The sequence below is a fragment of the Lipotes vexillifer genome, unplaced genomic scaffold (assembly GCF_000442215.2).
Source record: "Lipotes vexillifer unplaced genomic scaffold, Lipotes_vexillifer_v1.1 scaffold532, whole genome shotgun sequence".
NCBI lineage: Eukaryota > Metazoa > Chordata > Mammalia > Artiodactyla > Lipotidae > Lipotes > Lipotes vexillifer.
In genome coordinates, this window is record NW_006798027.1 from 2,297,636 (window position 1) to 2,315,072 (window position 17,437).

Below are 17,437 nucleotides of genomic sequence, written 5' to 3' on the forward strand. Positions count from 1 at the left end.
CCCCCCCCCCCCGCCCCGCCACACCAGTTTTTACTTGATGTAAATAGAATCACATTCAGTATGACCTCTTTTATTCCTGTCTTCTTCTCAATATTGTGCTTGTGAGAATCACCTCATTGAGGACACCCCCCTCCCCAATTTCTTTATCCATCCTCCTGTGGTTAGCTATAATGAATAACACTGCCTTGAACATTCTCACGCATGTCCTTTGTTGGGTACATACCTAGGACTGCGCTTGCTGGCTCACAGGCCACGCATGTGTTCCCCTCTAGTAGAGAGCGCCAACTATTTTGCCAAAGCAGAGGCGCCCTTCCCACTCGCACCAGCATCATGTGAGAGTTCCAGTTGTCCCACAACCTTGCCAACACTTGTTCTTCTCTGTATTTTTCACTTTAGCCATTTTGGTGAATTCATATCACATTTTGAACACCTTGATTAGAACTCATTTATTTTATTTTGACATAATAGTTATTGATGTGTATCAGTGTCTTTCAAACTTTTGGACAATAACCAGCATGACAGTGTATTTATCTTTCACCTAGTGACCAGTGTAGATGCATATATTCATATATATGTTTTATATATAATTTATATATGAATGTGTATATTCATTGACATCTGTGTATGCCTATATATAAAAATACATGCATACATATATACACACACATAAATATACGTAACACACACATATAAATGGATACACACATATATTGAGTGTATATATGTGTGTGTGTGTGTCTATACATATATATAAAGAGAATATGTATATATAAATAGAGAAAGGTTTCACAAATTAACACTCACCTACTTAACAACATTGTATGTGCCCTGACATTTTCTGTTCTCTTCTTGTCCAGTCTATTTCATTAGAGAAAGAGGGAGCATGCAGGCTGAGAGTCTCAAGGTTAACAGACCATTCATTCTCTTTTCAGGACTATATACAGGGCCTTGCACACCAAACAGACCTGTGCTGCCCTCAGGGGAAACCTGGGCAGCGGAGCTTTCAGACGAGCTTAGGGCCCAGGGCCCAGGGCTTACTCAGGCAGACCATTCACCCTGAGCAGCCAGGAGCAGAGCAGATAAGAGGTTGAGAGAGACATCCAAGTAAGAGAGTCAAGAACCGTAACAAAAGAGTCAAACCATCCTCAGACATAGGGGCCAAGTTGAAGGCTGGGAACAGGACAGGGAACCACTAGGTAAGGACTCAGCTGGGTGGGGCAAAGGTGCTAAGATTTTTCCATGAATTAAGTTTATTGTGTGATGGCCATGGGGTCACCCGTCTCTTGGTTTGAGGTGGACAGGTGCTCAGCAAGCGTTTAGTAGATGAACAGGATGGGCTGGGTGATCCACGAATTCCCTCTGAGCATACATTTCTAGTTTGCTAAATTGCCTGTGATCCTATAACAGACCCTTTCCTAGGCAGTGATGGGAGGAGGATTTTTCTGTTTGCAAAGAGGCAGGGCTACAGTTTCTGTGTCGGTTTTGTTTTGGCGGGGGAGGCAGGGGGCTGCACAGACATCACCGGCGGATGTGGCCAGAGTGAACTCAGCGCCTGGCATTTGGTTTCTTTACAGATCCAACAACTTCTACCTGGCAATGCTCCTTTTTATGCTCTTCCTATGCATGCTGCCAACCATTTTTGCTATCGTCCGGTACAAGCCATCTCTAAACTGTGGGCCATTTAGGTAAGTTCTCTTAGTTCAGTCCACTCTGCCTGGAGCTACTGATGGCTATAGAGGAAGGACCCCTGCATTGAACTGAATTCTCCTTCTGGCTCACAAAACAGGTCAACAGCAGAGAAAAACTTCAGACTCATGTCTTTTGAATCCAAGACCATTTCCCTTTCCTTGCTAAGCAGGCTGCCCTCAAGTATGATCATCTCTGTGCTCATCTTTAAAAGATACAGCCCACTTCGAATCAAAACGGGAAACGGCATTGCTCCAAGGCTAGAAGGAAATTCTACCTGGTCAATCTTTCCCTTCCAGAACGCAGAAAGCTTTTATTAAGAGACAGTCCATGTCACTTTCTTTTGTTTTTGTTTTTTTTTTGCGGTACGCGGGCTTCTCACTCTTGTGGCCTCTCCCGTTGCGGAGCACAGGCTCCGGACGCGCAGGCTCAGCAGCCACGGCTCACGGGCTCAGCCGCTCCGCAGCATGTGGGATCCTCGCGGACCGGGGCACGAACCCGTGTCCCCTGCATCGGCAGGCGGACACTCAACCACTGCGCCACCGGGGAAGCCCTCCATGTCACTTTTGATTCTACATTATCTAGCTGCATCAAGACAGAAGTCACTTCAGTTATCTTCACCTAGCATCTGCTTTAAGTCAGTTTTGATACAACGTATATGTAACATTTAGAGTCTATCTTTGTATACATTACACACACACACACACACACACACACACACACACACACACACACACACACACACACCGTGTAGTTATTGACCCCATCTTCAAACCTACATGTTAGTTAAATGACTACTTGAGATGAAATCATTTCAGGAATGTTATGTATCTTTCACATTCATCAGATACTTACTTTAGCTTTGAAACTGACTTTGAGGATTGGACTCTAGCTAGCTAGCGTTTTTTCTTTTTTTTTCATGGCTTGCAGGATCTTTCTGCCAAAAGCAGTATAATCTGGAATTATGGTTTTCTTTCTCACAGCGGACAAGAGAAAATTTATGACATCGTGTTAGAAACGATTGAGAAGGATTTTCCCGCATGGTTTGGCTCTGTGGTTGGGTACATCAGTAGCCCTGTGGTTATCCTGCCAGCTGTGTTGCTTCTTTTGTGAGTACTTTCCTGCCTGCTTTGGGGGGGACTTCTGTGTGTTTGGCCACGAGGAAAGCACTGCTTTCCAATAATTGTATAAATTCAGTGAGTTCATTCAAAAGTCACTTATGGAGCCTGATGATCTGAGCAGGGATGCTGAATCACACAGGGGCCAGGGAGGTAGAGCATGATTGATTCATCAACGGCATTTCGGCGATCACTGTGGCCATGATCATGGGGTTGAATGTGATTATCATTATCTTATTTTCCAGAAGTTTAATCTCAACATGGAATTTTACAGTGCAGCTAACTTGCGTCTGTTTTAACTTAAAGGGGAAATAACATCAAGTAGTTGATCCAATACTCCTACCATGATACACTGTAACATGCCTCTCCCATCTTCACTCCTTCCTTACGGCTGTCATCCGTGCAGAATTCCAGGTCAATGGAGGTTGCTTTGAAAATCAGGAGAGAGAAAAGGAAAGCAGCTCCTTCCCAGCACTTGCCAGCCTGAAAACTCACTGATACCTTTTGTCCTCAGGGGGTGGTGGGGTGGTCAGTGGGTAGCCCACATCGGGCCGGGAACACAAAAGCCCGACAAGGGGGATGAAGTATGCTCACCGCCCTGTGCTGTTCTGCCCTAGCATGCTCATCTATTACCTTCAGAGCATCGCAAGATCCTTAAAGCTCAGCAACCACCAGCTCAGGACGCAGATCCAAAACGCAAGTATTACGTAACCTTTGCTACCGTGAATGTGCATCAACCATCTGACTGATTTCCCTGGCCAGGGTATACCAGTGAGGTCACATTTTCAAATTACTAGGACTCTTGGCCACGTGCTAGAGTGCAAGGCCACCCCTCCCTGGCCAGGATCTCCCAGGGCTGTTTCTAAGAGTACCCAGGCCCTCAATTGCCAGAATGAGCCTCCTCTCCTAGAGGCCCTGCTCATGCCCTCAGCACTTCAGCTCCCCCTCCTGTGGCCACACCAAGCTTGCAATGTCCTGGGCTCTTCTACTGGCTGCACTGACTGGGCGGGGAGAAAGGATCCCTCCCTAATCCCATGTCGAGTTGGACATCTGAGCCCAAAGACACTGTTTGGACCCAAAGACCCACCTTTTTCATATCTTTTAAATTCTGGTTGTCATTACAGTAAGTCCCCTACATACGAGCAAGTTCCTCTCCGAGAGCGCAATCGTAAGTCTAATTTGTTCCTAAGTCCAACAAAGTTCGCCTAGGTACCCAACTAACACAATCAGCTACATAGTACTGTACCGTAACAGGTTTATAACACTTTTCACACAAATAATATATAAAAAAACAAACACAAAAAATAAAGAAAACATTTTGACTCTTACAGTACCGTACCTTGAAAAGTACAGTAGTGCAGTACAACAGCTGGCATCCAGGGGCTGGCATCGAGTGAACAGGCAAGAAGAGTTACTAACTGGAGGAGGGAGAGGAGGTGGGAGATGGTAGAGCCGAAGGATCGTCAGCAACAGGAGATGGAGGACGAGCTGCGATGTCACTCACGCCTGACACTGATGGAACGCACTTTCACATCTTTGAAAGTTCATAACCTGAAGGTTCATATGTGGGGGACTTACTATACCTTCTCTCCCATCTGGGGCTCAAACCATAGATCTCAGAACAGTCAGAGGGAAACCAACACTCCCCAGTCCTTCCACAGTTTCACCTCCTCTGCACACCCCAGGTGCTCCCCCAGGGCCAGGACTGGTGCGAGGCAAGCGAGGCACCAGGCTGCCAAACTTAGAGGCACAGACTCTCAGGGTCACACCGACCCTGCACTCCCACAGCCCCAAGAGTGAGCACCTCCTTAAATTTGACCCCTGGATACCTCACTTGCTTCACCCAGCCCCAGAACCCCACGCAAAAAACTTCCACCTTTCTCCGTTTTAAAAAAAAACAACTCTCACAAATATCAACTCATGTAAAGAAACACCAACTCATTTCATATATGGTCAAATAAGAAATGCATCTAGGAACTTCCCTGGCAGTCCAGTGGTTATGGCTCCATGCTCCCACTGCAGGGGGCCCAGGTTTGATCCCTGGTCGGGGAACTAAGATCCCACGTGCCACATGGCGTGACCACAAAAAAAAAAAAAGAAAGAAAGAAAAGAAGGAAATGCATCTGGAGCTGCAAAGGGCGTTTTTATGGAAACACACATCTCCCGTGTGGTTGATCCATATTTTCTCTTTTGTGTCTCAGCCAAACCATGCTTAGCAGAATCTCAACATGGTCTATCAAAGAGCTGCCCCTAAAAATGAAACTTGCAGGGGATAAAACTTCAGCTCTCAGGTGTCAGCATTTATTCATTCAAGTAACAGGCTTAGGACCAGAGCACACTGTCCCCAGGTGATGGCAGTAGCTCAGCCATGGCCCAAAGGATTAGCAGTGATACCTACATCATTCCCCACCCCCACCCCCAAGAATAGTACGGCAAGTCCCCTACACACGAACCTTCAAGTTGAGAGCTTTCAAAGATGAGAACATGCCCCTGTATGCCAGCTGTTGTACTGTATTACTGTACTTTTCAAGGTACTGCACTGTAAGATTAGAAATGTTTTCTTTATTTTTTGTTTGTTTTTTATGTATTATTTGTGTGTGTTTGTTTGTTTTTGTGCATTATTTTATAATAGTATTATAAACCTATTCCAATACAGTACTGTATAGCCCATTGTGTTAGTTGGGGACCTAGGCTGACTTTGTTGGACTTACGAACAAATTGGACTCACAAACGCGCTCTCGGAATGGAACCCGTTCATATGTAGGGGACTTAACTGTATTTTTTACTCCTTCCTGTAAATCCCAAACAAACATATGGTTATCATTTATATTTTAGGCAAGATCTGAAGATAAGAAAAAGGTTGCCCAAATGGTAGAAGGTAAGTACAAACAAAAATTCCCGATGTCTCAGTTGGTGAGCATTTAAAAAAAACAGCAGTTTAAGGTTCATCACGAATAAACATTCCTACGCAACTGTGGTTTTCACAATTAACTAGACACAATAAAAATCTAGGGATAAAAATGTTGGTTTATATCTATAATCTTCACATCAGACCCAGACCTGTGAATAACCCCAAAACACATCTGAAATCACAAGGAAGGATTGAAGTAGGAGAGAAAAAGAAACACAAACATCTGAAGAAAACCCCTAAGAACATCTTGGCCTTATTCACTTTTGCACACTTCCTCTCAATGGCCTGTTTTTTCCTTGAAAGCCCCCCTCCCCAGTTCTCTGCCCCTTAGGGCATGTCCTCTCTGTCCCTGCCTGCAGAGCAATACCAGGTGGGCAGGTCCAGCCATGAGAACAGATTCCTTAGTATGAAATCCAAACCCAGCAGGCACACTTCTTCCCATCTTCCCCAGCAGCACCTGGACACACTTGCTACCATCTGGGCTCTTCGAGGGAAAAGGAAAGAGCCTCCCTGTAGAAAGAATGATGATACAAGGAGCACAAGTCTGGTGCGGGCTGAAGGGAGGGGAAAGTGGGCAGGTGCAGCTCAAAGGAAACAAGTCTGCATGTGCACACTGCTGTATTTAAAATGGATAACCAACAAAGACCTGCTGTATAGCACAGGGAACTCTGCTCGATGTTCTGTAACGACCTAAATGGGAAAAGAATTTGAAAAAGAATAGGTACATGTACATGCGTAACTGAATCACTGTGCTGTACATCTGAACCTAACACAGCACTGTTAATCAACTATATTCCAATATCAAATAAAAAATTTTTTTAAAACTGCTATGGAAAGAGACTGCAGCTCATGTTATAAAATTCCACTGTAATCATCAAGTATTATTTGCCAATGAAGCATAATTAAGTTTAGTTCAGGTTGCCTTCAAAAACTAGGAACTTTCTCAGGATGACAATATTGTCATCTAATGTTTGTCAAGCCCAAGACCACACTTTTTTTCAGAATGCTCTGTGAACTGTTTCCAAAAAATCATAATTATCATCTAAGCCTCATCGTATCCATTGTATAGATAGATAAAGAACCAGAGCCCCAAAGCTGGTGAATAATCCACTTTGCTAATGGGGGCATCAGACGGTGCATGTGTAAAGCCTCGGAGTTCATCTGATTCCTCCTACACTCCCTTCCAGCTCCAACTCTCAGTGAAGAAATGATTTGAATTATGAAATGTTTGTCACCCATGGGGTCAAGAGTACCTGCAAGTGCACACAACTGTTTGTAGACCCACCTGTTGGAAGTCAGGACACTTGCAGCAAAACCAACCACAGCGTGTCCCCCCTCAGCTTGTCTTCCCCTCACCCTCTCTCTTCCTGCAGCCCGCATCCAAACCCAAGACGAAAGCACCAAGAGGTTTCCAAAGGACAGTGATTTCGGCAGCCAGCTGTCCTCGGCTCGCTCAGCGACACCTCAAAACAATGGCAATGTGGTCAATTTCGACTCATCAAGTAGCAAGAGTAGCAGGGTGGAGACCATCACCCAGCCCATGCCCCCGAGTCCCCAGCCAGGACCTGGCAATCCCAGCTTGCCTCTTCCTGGCATCTCCAGATCCAGGCACAACTCTACCAGGTGAGTTAACTGCAGCTTGGCAGGAAATCTGCCTCCTGGGTAATACTTACCAGTGATGGTCCAGAGCCATAAAGAGCAGGATAAAAAGCCATTAGGGAAGCTGAAATGTTAGGGACAGCAACGGATAAGGAAGGATTAGGTGATGAAGAGAAGCAGGAGACCAGAGCATTATTTTCCCATCGAGAAGAACACAGGTCTTTCAGAGCAGAGGAGACTGTCCCAGTCATCCAGACCTGATGGAGCATTTTAGAAGGATAAAAATTCGTTCTTATTTTTGTTGTGTTTATTTCCAAATAAACAGGAAGTAAGTTTATTTCCAAATATAAACTTATTTCCAAATATAAAATAAAGTTATAGTTCAGTTTTTGTGCATCAAAAACAAAACAAAACAAAAAAACCATTAGGGCTTCAAAGTTAAATCAAGTTGTACACATTAAACATATGCAATTTTTATTTGTCAGTTATACTTCAATAAAGATGGGGATGAAAAGGTCAATTACTATTCTACTGTCTAGATATGCTATGACTTATTTAACCAATCTCCATTTAATATTTTTTGGGGGGATATAGAAAGAATGTTATAAAGAAAACACAGGGCTTCCCTGGTGGCGCAGTGGTTGAGAGTCCGCCTGCCAATGCAGGGGACATGGGTTCGTGTCCCGGTCCGGGAGGATCCCACATGCCGCGGAGCGGCTGGGCCCGTGAGCCATGGCCGCTGAACCTGCGCGTCCGGAGCCTGTGCTCCGCAACGGGAGAGGCCACAACAGTGAGAGTCCCTGGTCACCTAGTGGTTAGGATTCCACACTTTCACTGCCATGGCCCAGGTTCAGTCCCTGGTCAAGGAGCTGAGATCCCACAAGCTGCATGGTGGAAAAAAAAAAAAAAAAAAAATTAGTAGGAAGAAATAGAGGTATGATTATTCAAAAATGGCAAAAAAAAAAAAAAAAGAAAAAAGAAAACACAAAAAATTTAAAAATAAAAACCAAAAAGAAAAAAAAAGAATGTACCATAGTGGAGAATAAGCATGAACAAAGGTATGATGTTATGAAGAAGTGAGGCATCTTTGGGAAATGACTGCAGCAAAGGGAGACTGGAGGGAAGCCAGAGATGATGCTGGAAAGAAGTGTAATACAGACCACTAAGGCCTTTGAGTCTCTTTGGAGTTAGGACTTTATCTCTCTTTTTTTCTTAATTGACGTATAGTTGATTTACACAGCAGTGTTAGTTTCAAGTGTACAGCACAGTGATTCAGTTATATAAACATGTATATACATATATATTTTTTTGCATATTCTTTTCCATTATAGGTTATTACAAGATACTGAATATATCAATAGTTCCCTGTACTCTACAGTAGGATGTTGTTGTTTAAATTTTTTTTTATCATTTATTTTTTTCACTCCAGACTGGCTGTATTATCGGCAAGATCTTTTATATTTTAGTTCCGGGCTGGCCAAGTTATGGGCAAGATAATTTCTGCATTTGTATGGGTCAATTCTTTCAGTTGTACCTACACATAAGAAAGCAGTAGAACCCTGCGTTCTTTTCAGGGAGGTAGGACATCTAGAAGGATGCACTGACCCTAACTTACATGGAGAATTATATCTGATCTGAATGTAACACAGTGAAAGCAATATAGGTAATATATAGGAGAGTTGTTTTGCAGGGATAAGGGGTGAGGTTGTTTTGTTTGTAAAAACAATGACTAAGTGAACAAAGAATTCAAAATCTTGCTATATTAGGAGTTGTCTTCATGTATCTATTGGGCTTTGGTATGGAGGAGAGATTCCGATAGTCCTGGATAGGTGTCGACTGAAAAAAACTGCACAACCTAAAATTTGAGAATTATGTTTTATTAGGCGGACTTACTGAGGACTGTGGCCTGGGACATGGCCTCTCAGATGGTTCTGAAGGACCGTTCCAAAGAAGGAGCTAGGAGATACAGCAGTTTCTGCTGAAAAAAACCCCACGTGGTTGAACATCAAAGCCTTACTGCTAATCACAAAAAGACAGGCATTTCAAGTTAAGGATTTTAGTGCTTTTCTATCTTCTAGGAAAATATGCAAGAGTCTGAGCTCATTGAATATCAAGTTATTCCTTTGATACACATCTTAACTATCTAGGGCCAGGATCTTATTTTTCTCCATCCCGAATTCCCCGTAGGGTACACCATCACGGCAGCCGCAGTGACCGATGGCTTTACATCCTTTGTTCTCTGAAATGACAGGTGACATTCTTTGTCTACATAGGCTATGGGGAGGAAGTGTCCAAGAACGTGGGCAGCTGCATGGCAGAGATAGTGAGGGGCAGTGTTCCCAGCATGGGCTCCACAGTTCTTAGGCCCACTGTGTGCTCCTGGACAAAAGGAGGTCTCCATGATGAAATACGCCAGCACAACACACTTTGCCCTCCATGGAGATTCACGGTGCACATCATTACGTTAAGGGTTCTGAGAATTCCAGCAGTAAAGAAATCTATTTAGCCCAGTTCCCCGAAGCCTCCTGTGCATGCAATCCACTGGACACCCATTAGGATTTTTTTTTTTTTTTGTCCTCACTGCACGGCATGTGGGATCTTAGTTCCCCGAGCAGGGATCAAACCCGTGCCCCCTGCAGTGGAAACACAGAGTCCTAACCACTGGACCAGTGGGAAATTCCCCACTGGACACCCATTAACATTTCAGGACAAGTTTCAGTGGAAATGCAGAGAACTGCTGTTCTGGCTCGTACTGCTGGGGCAGCATAGGGGTCTGTGAGCACCAAGGCTGCAAGTGTTTAACCACCTCTGTCTTTCAGGTATCCACGTGGCCTGTGTGCAAGCACAAGTGACCTTTACAGGAAGAGACCCTGCACACCTGGGACGTTTACAAAGCACATCGAAGACGTTCACTCAGAGCCTCTTTTCCGAAAAGACCCTCAGCAAATCGACCATGCATCAAGGGTCTCAGCCTTGGTGCCACGGGGTCGTAGGTCCCGTGCCCCCAGGTACTATATGGTTAATGAATGTGACCCTCACCAAAATAACCATTCAACTTTCCGGCCAGAAAGACGTTTCGAGGTAGACATCTTTGGGGACGCTGTGGAGATGTACCCCAGGAACATGCAACAGTGTATTCCCTGGGCCTCTCCACAGCTCAGTGAAGGGGAGGAGGTGCAGAGGAGAAAAATGAGCAGACGGGCTTTCTACCCATGCTCCCTGACCGACCTCCACGGGGCTTCTCACTTTTATGTTGGCAAAAGTTTAGAAAGTCAGGCCCTGACTCCTGAGCTCCAGAGACGGACACATTACAAATCTTGGAATGATGGTGTTGAGGGTCAGCTTGACCGGCCAATGTATGTGCATAAAAAGCCACGCTACCGGAATTTCCAACCCCCCCAGCACCCTCTGAAGCCCAGAGTTAAGGCCAAGTTCGAGCCATCTGTCACAGAATCTGATTCCGTGTCGGCAGCATCCAGCAGTGACCAGCAGAACAGCAGCACCGACCAGCGTCTCCAGGTCACCTGCAGCCAGCCCAAGTTTCCGAGGTCCGCGGGCCAGTTTGGCAGGAGGAAGGCCATACCTAGGCAGGAGCTGACCACAGATCTGAATGACCTGATTTGTTCAAATGTCTAGGGCCTTCTTCTGGCATCCCATTCATAGAGATCAGAGGCCTATTGGAATGCTGTGTAGCGTGACAAGTGTATGATCCTTCCCCTTCTGGGAAGAGAGACAAACACACCCAGTAGGTGAGATCAGTGGGGCATATCCAGGCATGTGGCTTGCTGGCTGCGGCCCTGAGACCCACAGGGCTATGACTCCCTAATCTCCAACAACCATACACAAGTGTGGACGTCTGTTTCCACGGGGTCTCTTTGGGTCCGGCCACTTTAGGCCATCATTTCAAAAAAACCTCAGTCCTTGACCTCCATTCAGGGTGACCCCAAATCATAGGCAAGCCAGACAGCTGATCCAATTACAGAAGACTCACCCCACGGGTCTGCCCTTGTCCTGAATCTTAGGAGTGGCCTGTTTGTATTGTAATGTTCTCTTTCGGCATACAAAACTCAGTCCTTCCTGATAAGCACCCCAAAATGAGGTGGCTGCCCTTAAAGATTTCACAGTGCTTAATTACTTCATATCAATAATCAGTTTAGTAATGACCAGAGTTACTAAAATTTACTGAGAGCTTACCATACTGTTTACCCAACTATCTATCTGTATTCATTAGTCAGGATACTTGGGTTGGCGGTAACAAAATCCCCAGGGTTTACTGGTTCCTTTAACTGGGAGGGTTGAGCATCAAACTGGCTTCGGGCTCAGTTGGACCCGGGCGTCAAACATCTTCAGGATTCTCTCTTTCACCTCTCAACTCTATGTCTGTTTGTTGACCTTGTTTTTTCCTACTGCTGACCGGCTTCCTCCATGTGGTAGGTGGTGAAGGAATGCACAGGCACAGAAAATTCCAGGTTGATGGCACCCAGCCAGTGAGCCCCAGGGAAGGAACAGAGCTGTCCCTCCCCACTTGACGTTATCTTCACCTCTATGGTCAATGCCTCTTTCACTGGCATATGCGGGGGTTTGGCAGCCATGAGTGTTTGGCCTTCCATGGTTAACCAGACGTGTACCCCTATTCCTATTTCCATGGTAACTTTTTGCTTTAAATTGTGTCTTTTAAGTTTTCTGTCTCCTCCAACAGACGGTGAGTGCCTTTGGGACAGGAATGGTATTTATTCATTTCTGCAGCCCCCGTACCTGACGTATAACAGATATTGTACTTGCTTTCTCTTGCTGCGTAACAAACTCAGTGGCTTAAAACAACACTCATTTATCATCTCAGTTTCCATGGCTTAGCTGGGTACTCTGCTCAACGTCTCAATCAAGGTGGCGGCCAGAGCTGACATCTCATCTGAGGCTAGGGTGTCACCTTCCAAGCTCATGTGCCTATTGGCAGAATTCATTTCCTTGAGGTTGTAAGACTGAGGCCCTCTGCTCCCAGAGGCTGCCCACATTTCCCTCCCACATGGCCCTCTCCATAACATGGCTCCTTGCATCTTCAAGGCCAGCAAGAGAGGGGTTCCTGAGCTTTGAATCTCTTTCTCCCAGCAAGATGTGGACTCTGTTTTAAAGGACTCACCTGATTAGGTCAGGCCCACCCAGAATAATCTCCTTTTGATTAATTCAGAGTTAATTGGTCAGAGACCTTAATTACATCTTCTAAATAACTTCACCTTTACCATATAACAGAACCTAATCATGGGAGTGAAATCTTGTCAGATTCACAAGTTCAATTACACTCAACAGGAGATTTTATAGGAAATGTACACCAAGAGCAGGAATCCTGGGGGCCATCTCAGAATGCTGCCTATCCTAGGTACTTAATAAACATTTGTTACATGTGAATGGATGGATGAATAAATAAATGGAGCATACTCATGAGTGAATCATGAATGACATGGTAACGGGATTATCTTCCAAGATCTACTGCTAATTCTAACCCCAAAGAAAAATCCAGTATAAGTAATGCCATTTAAAAGTAGAGGCAGATGAACACTCCTACCCAAATTCATTAAAAAAAGTGTGCAGTATTTTCCAGTTGCTTGACAGTGCTTAATTACTTCATGTCATGACCTCCTGACCATGACAGATCCAGGAGGTTGTGGCTTGTTCAAGATGAAATGCTCTACATGCCACGGGAACGTCCTTTTGTGACACAGGTGCCCACAGGAGTTCCATGATGAGGGTACGCTCTTGTACATGCTTAGTCTGGGGCTGTAGCCAAGAGCTCCCCGGGACATTGAAACACATTTTGGGAAAGCCTGGCCCTGCCTCCAGGCACCCATTTGTGTCTGTGTGAGAGCAGAGAGGATTCCATTAGGATTAGGGGACCAGCAGGCGCCGCAGCATTCCTAAGAAAACACAAGTTTTGCCAGCTTCTCCAGAGCTGCAGATATGTTCAGCACCTTTCAGTGAGCAACATAGCTCACACGCACTCCAGCACTTAATGTTCGGCTACGTCTTTTTTTTTTTTTTTTGTCAGAATTTTCTTTTATTAAAGTATTACAGAAAAGTATACAGATCGTAACAGTATGGGATTGTACTGTTCTTGAAACTCTTCTGTAGGGTTGCAAATATATTTATTTTATTATTTTAAAAAAATTTTTATTGGAGTGTAGTTGCTTTACAATGTTGTGCTAGTTTCTGCTGCACAACAAAGTGATGGGCTATGTCTTTAATTTAGAGAAATTTAAAAGATGCAGAAGAGCACAGAGACTAGAGTGACAAGCACCCATACTCCCACTGTGTCAACAGCTGTTGAAATTTTATTTCCATCCAGTCATTTTGTTATTATTATTAAAGAAAATATGACAGATGTCATCAGAAGCTACTCCAATCCCCACACTTAGTTTCATTCCCCTCAGGCTGCCAAGACACGTGACACACGACACGGTGTGTGTCCGTTCAGCCAACTGTTTATAGCTATACATGTTGTGTGTGTGCATGTGTGTAAATATGGATGTATACACATCCATAAACAATATGTAAGTATGTCTTACTTAAGCAAATGCTATTATACTGCACATATTGTACATATTTATGTTTCAGAGGTCTGTTGAAGAAATATGCAGATCAAGCTCACTTGTTACATCTGCTATGTAGTATTTCACCATTTGAATAAACTACACGATATTTATCCATTTCTTACTGATGGACGTTGAAGTCATTTCCACTTCTTTGCAGCTAAAAGTAATGTTGCACTAAACATCTTTTATACAGCTCTATGGCACATGTGCTCGTGTTGACTTAGAACTGGATACTGGTACTTTTATTTTTTTCTCCATTTTAAAATTTTTATTGAAATATAGCTGATTTACAATGTTGTGTTAGTTTCAGGTGTACAGCTATGTGATTCAGTTATACACACATACACATACATATATATTATTTTTTAGATTCTTTTCCATTATAGGTTATTACAAGCTATTGAGTAGAGTTCCCTGTGCTATACAGTAGGTCTTTTTTGATTATCTATTTTATATGTAGTAGTGTGTATATTTTAATCCCAAACTTCTAATTTATCCCTCTACCCCCTTCCCTTTATGGTAACCATAAGTTTCTTTTCTACGTCTGTGAGTCTATTTCTGTTTTGTAAATAAGTTCGTTTGTATGATTTTTTTAGATTCCACATATAAGCGATACCATATGATGTTTTTCTTTCTCTGCCTCTCTGTCTGCCTCTGTCTACAAATGAACTTATCTACAAGAAAGAAATAGAGTTACAAATGTAGAAAATAAACTTATGGTTACCAGGGGGTAAGGGGGGAGGGATAAATTAGGAATTTGGGATTAACAGATACACATTACTATACACAAAATAGATAAACAACAGGGACCTACTGTACAGCACAGGGAACTTAACTCAATAGCTTGTAATAACCTATAATGGAAAAGAATCTAAAAAAGAATATATATGTATGTGTTATGTGTGTATAACTGAATCGCATAGCTGTACCCCTGAAACTAACACAACATTGTAAATTAACTATACTACAATCAAAAAAACCCCAAAACTTCTCAGAAAAAAGCAGTCTGGTAAATATCTTAGCAACTTAAGGATGATTCTGTCACTCCTGTTTCTGAATTCGTGAATGCCAGGAAACTCAGAAAAAAGTTTTCTACACGCTTCTAGAAGACTAACTCCCCTAGTCTGAGGTAGTGGTCCTGTTTTCCTGCCACTCTGTGTGTGTGTGTTTTTGTGTTTTCCTCCTTTTTAGAGTTCGTAGGTTATTGTGTATGTGTTTTAATCTTTAACCATTTCACGGTAACCACTGCATATCCTTCTAGGAAGTAGGAATCGGTAAAGCATGAGTATAAATGTGACCTTCAGAAATAGAAACTGGGCGGGGGGTTTGCCATAGTTCTGCCACTTACTAGCTGTGTGGCCTTGGACACCCCATGTGATCCTGTTTCTTAACCTATAAAGTGGGAATAGATGTCTCTACCTGTGAGGGTTAAATGGCATAATACAGGTAAAGTGCTTCGGACAGTGGCTTGCCAGTGAATACATAAATATATGGATGCTTACAGACTCGATTCACCTAGCAGCTGCCTGAGCTAACTAAGTAAACACACATACAGTTCTTCATCAGTGACTAGGTAGAAAGCAAATACTCCATTCAGGAGATTTTAGGACTGGAGCACTTGGACACTTGGGCCCATCCCCTTGATGGTCTGGCGGTGGTTTGGGTTAGAAGTCTCTGGGCCCCCTGCCACATATACACCTATTTAAAATTCATCTAGGACTTCAGTGAGGTCTGCTTTGGACAACTGGCTGACTTGGAGGCTCGAGGACCTCATGGGTGGGATTTGATCAATGGAATCTACAGACGTCAGTTATTACTTCTAACCTGTCGGTTCTGAACTGCAGCCTCAAGGAGATTGCTAAATAAAGAGCCCAACGCAGGCTGGGCTGAGCAGCTCTGTGGGCAGCTCCCACTCTCCCCGGCTATAGCCAGATGTTCACCCTGCCCTGTCCTGGCCTCCAGAGGCAAAACAGACCAGAGGCCTGCCTACAGCTGTCCCAACTTCACCCATCTCCTGCTGCCAGTGTGTACAGGCCTCAGGGTTAAACAGTTTGCTTCTCCAAATATTTCATGTATACCCAGGACTGGCATTTTCTGGCAGCAAAGATTAAAGTCTCTTATAATGCTAGAAAAATTTTAAAACCCATGCTCCATTTTGTAAGTATAAAAATCTCTTAAGCATTCGATGTCTAACAAAAGTCGCTTTCTACAGCAACACTTACTTTCCCGCAGCTTTGTTTTCATAGTGTTTTATCCCCAAACAAAATTCTAATAGGCTCCAGACAGAGAGGGTCCAGAGCTGCAGCTTTCTAGAAATATTCTACATTGAATTTTTTTTTTTTTTTTTTTTTTTTTTTTTGTGGTATGCGGGCCTCTCACTGTTGTGGCCTCTCCCGTTGCGGAGCACAGGCTCCGGACGCACAGGCTCAGCGGCCATGGCTCATGGGGCCAGCCACTCCGCAGCATGTGGGATCTTCCCAGACCAGGGCACGAACCCATGTCCCCTGCATTGGCAGGTGGACTCTCAACCACTGCGCCACCAGGGAAGCCCTACATTGAATTTTTTAATGATGCTTTTTATTTTTATTTTTTAAATTATTTTTTTAATTAATTAATTAATTTATATTTTTAATTTTGGGCCACGTTGGGTCTTCGTTGCTGCATGTGGGCTATCTCTAGTTGCAGCAAGCGGGGGCCACTCTTCCTTGAGGTGCGCAGGCTTCTCATTGTGGTGGCTTCTCTTGTTGCGGAGCACTGGCCCTAGGCGCGCGGGCTTCAGTAGTCGTGGCACACGGGCTCAGCAGCTGTGGCTCGGGAGCTCTAGAGCACAGGCTCAGTAGTTGCGGCGCACGGGCTTAGTTGATGCGTGGCATGTGGGATCTTCCTGGACCAGGGTTCGAACCCGTGTCCCCTGCATTGGCAGACAGATTCTTAACCACCGTGCCACCAGGGAAGTCCCAATAACGCTTTTTAAATTTAAGCAAACCTACATGCTAGTAATTAACATATTAAGCAGTATATGATGATATAAAATGAAAAAGAAGTGTCCTGTGGCATTACCCCCTCCTGTTAACAGTTTATTCTATACCTTTCTAGAAGTGAATATTCCAAACCTATAGTGCATATATAAACATACATAACATATATGTAAACATAAAAATATAATCATATATAAGCACATCTCCAGTTATTTCTCTTTCTCACTCAAGATATAGATACATGATATATGATATATATACTATGATGGAATATATAAATATATACTTACTGTATGCCAAGCACCATTCTCATTGCTATTCATTTATTAAATCCTTTAATCCACATGTCAACCATATGAGTTATTACTACTATTTTTCACAATTTCCAAATGAGGATGCAAAGGTCTAAAACGGTCAGTTATTCACCAAGGTCACAGCTAGTAAATGGTGACACTGGGATTTGAACCAGGGCACTCGGACTTGAGCCCTGACTCTTATTCTTATCTACAGTACTGCTGTCCTTCAATTTACATTTTTTTAATATATATAGTGGATACTTTC

At 43.8% G+C, this 17,437-nt stretch overlaps 1 protein-coding gene across 1 annotated transcript in view; it reads left to right on the forward strand.

Moving 5' to 3' along the window:
• Window positions 1–10,950, forward strand: part of TMC3 (transmembrane channel like 3) — a 44,477-nt gene extending 33,527 nt beyond the window's left edge. The window contains exons 17-22 of the mRNA XM_007470075.1: window positions 1,575–1,685; window positions 2,670–2,795; window positions 3,422–3,500; window positions 5,640–5,682; window positions 7,089–7,338; window positions 10,134–10,950. Coding sequence (XP_007470137.1) covers window positions 1,575–1,685; window positions 2,670–2,795; window positions 3,422–3,500; window positions 5,640–5,682; window positions 7,089–7,338; window positions 10,134–10,950 — 1,426 coding nt within the window. The remainder of the gene's footprint in view (window positions 1–1,574; window positions 1,686–2,669; window positions 2,796–3,421; window positions 3,501–5,639; window positions 5,683–7,088; window positions 7,339–10,133) is intronic.
• Window positions 10,951–17,437: the final 6,487 nt, after the last annotated feature.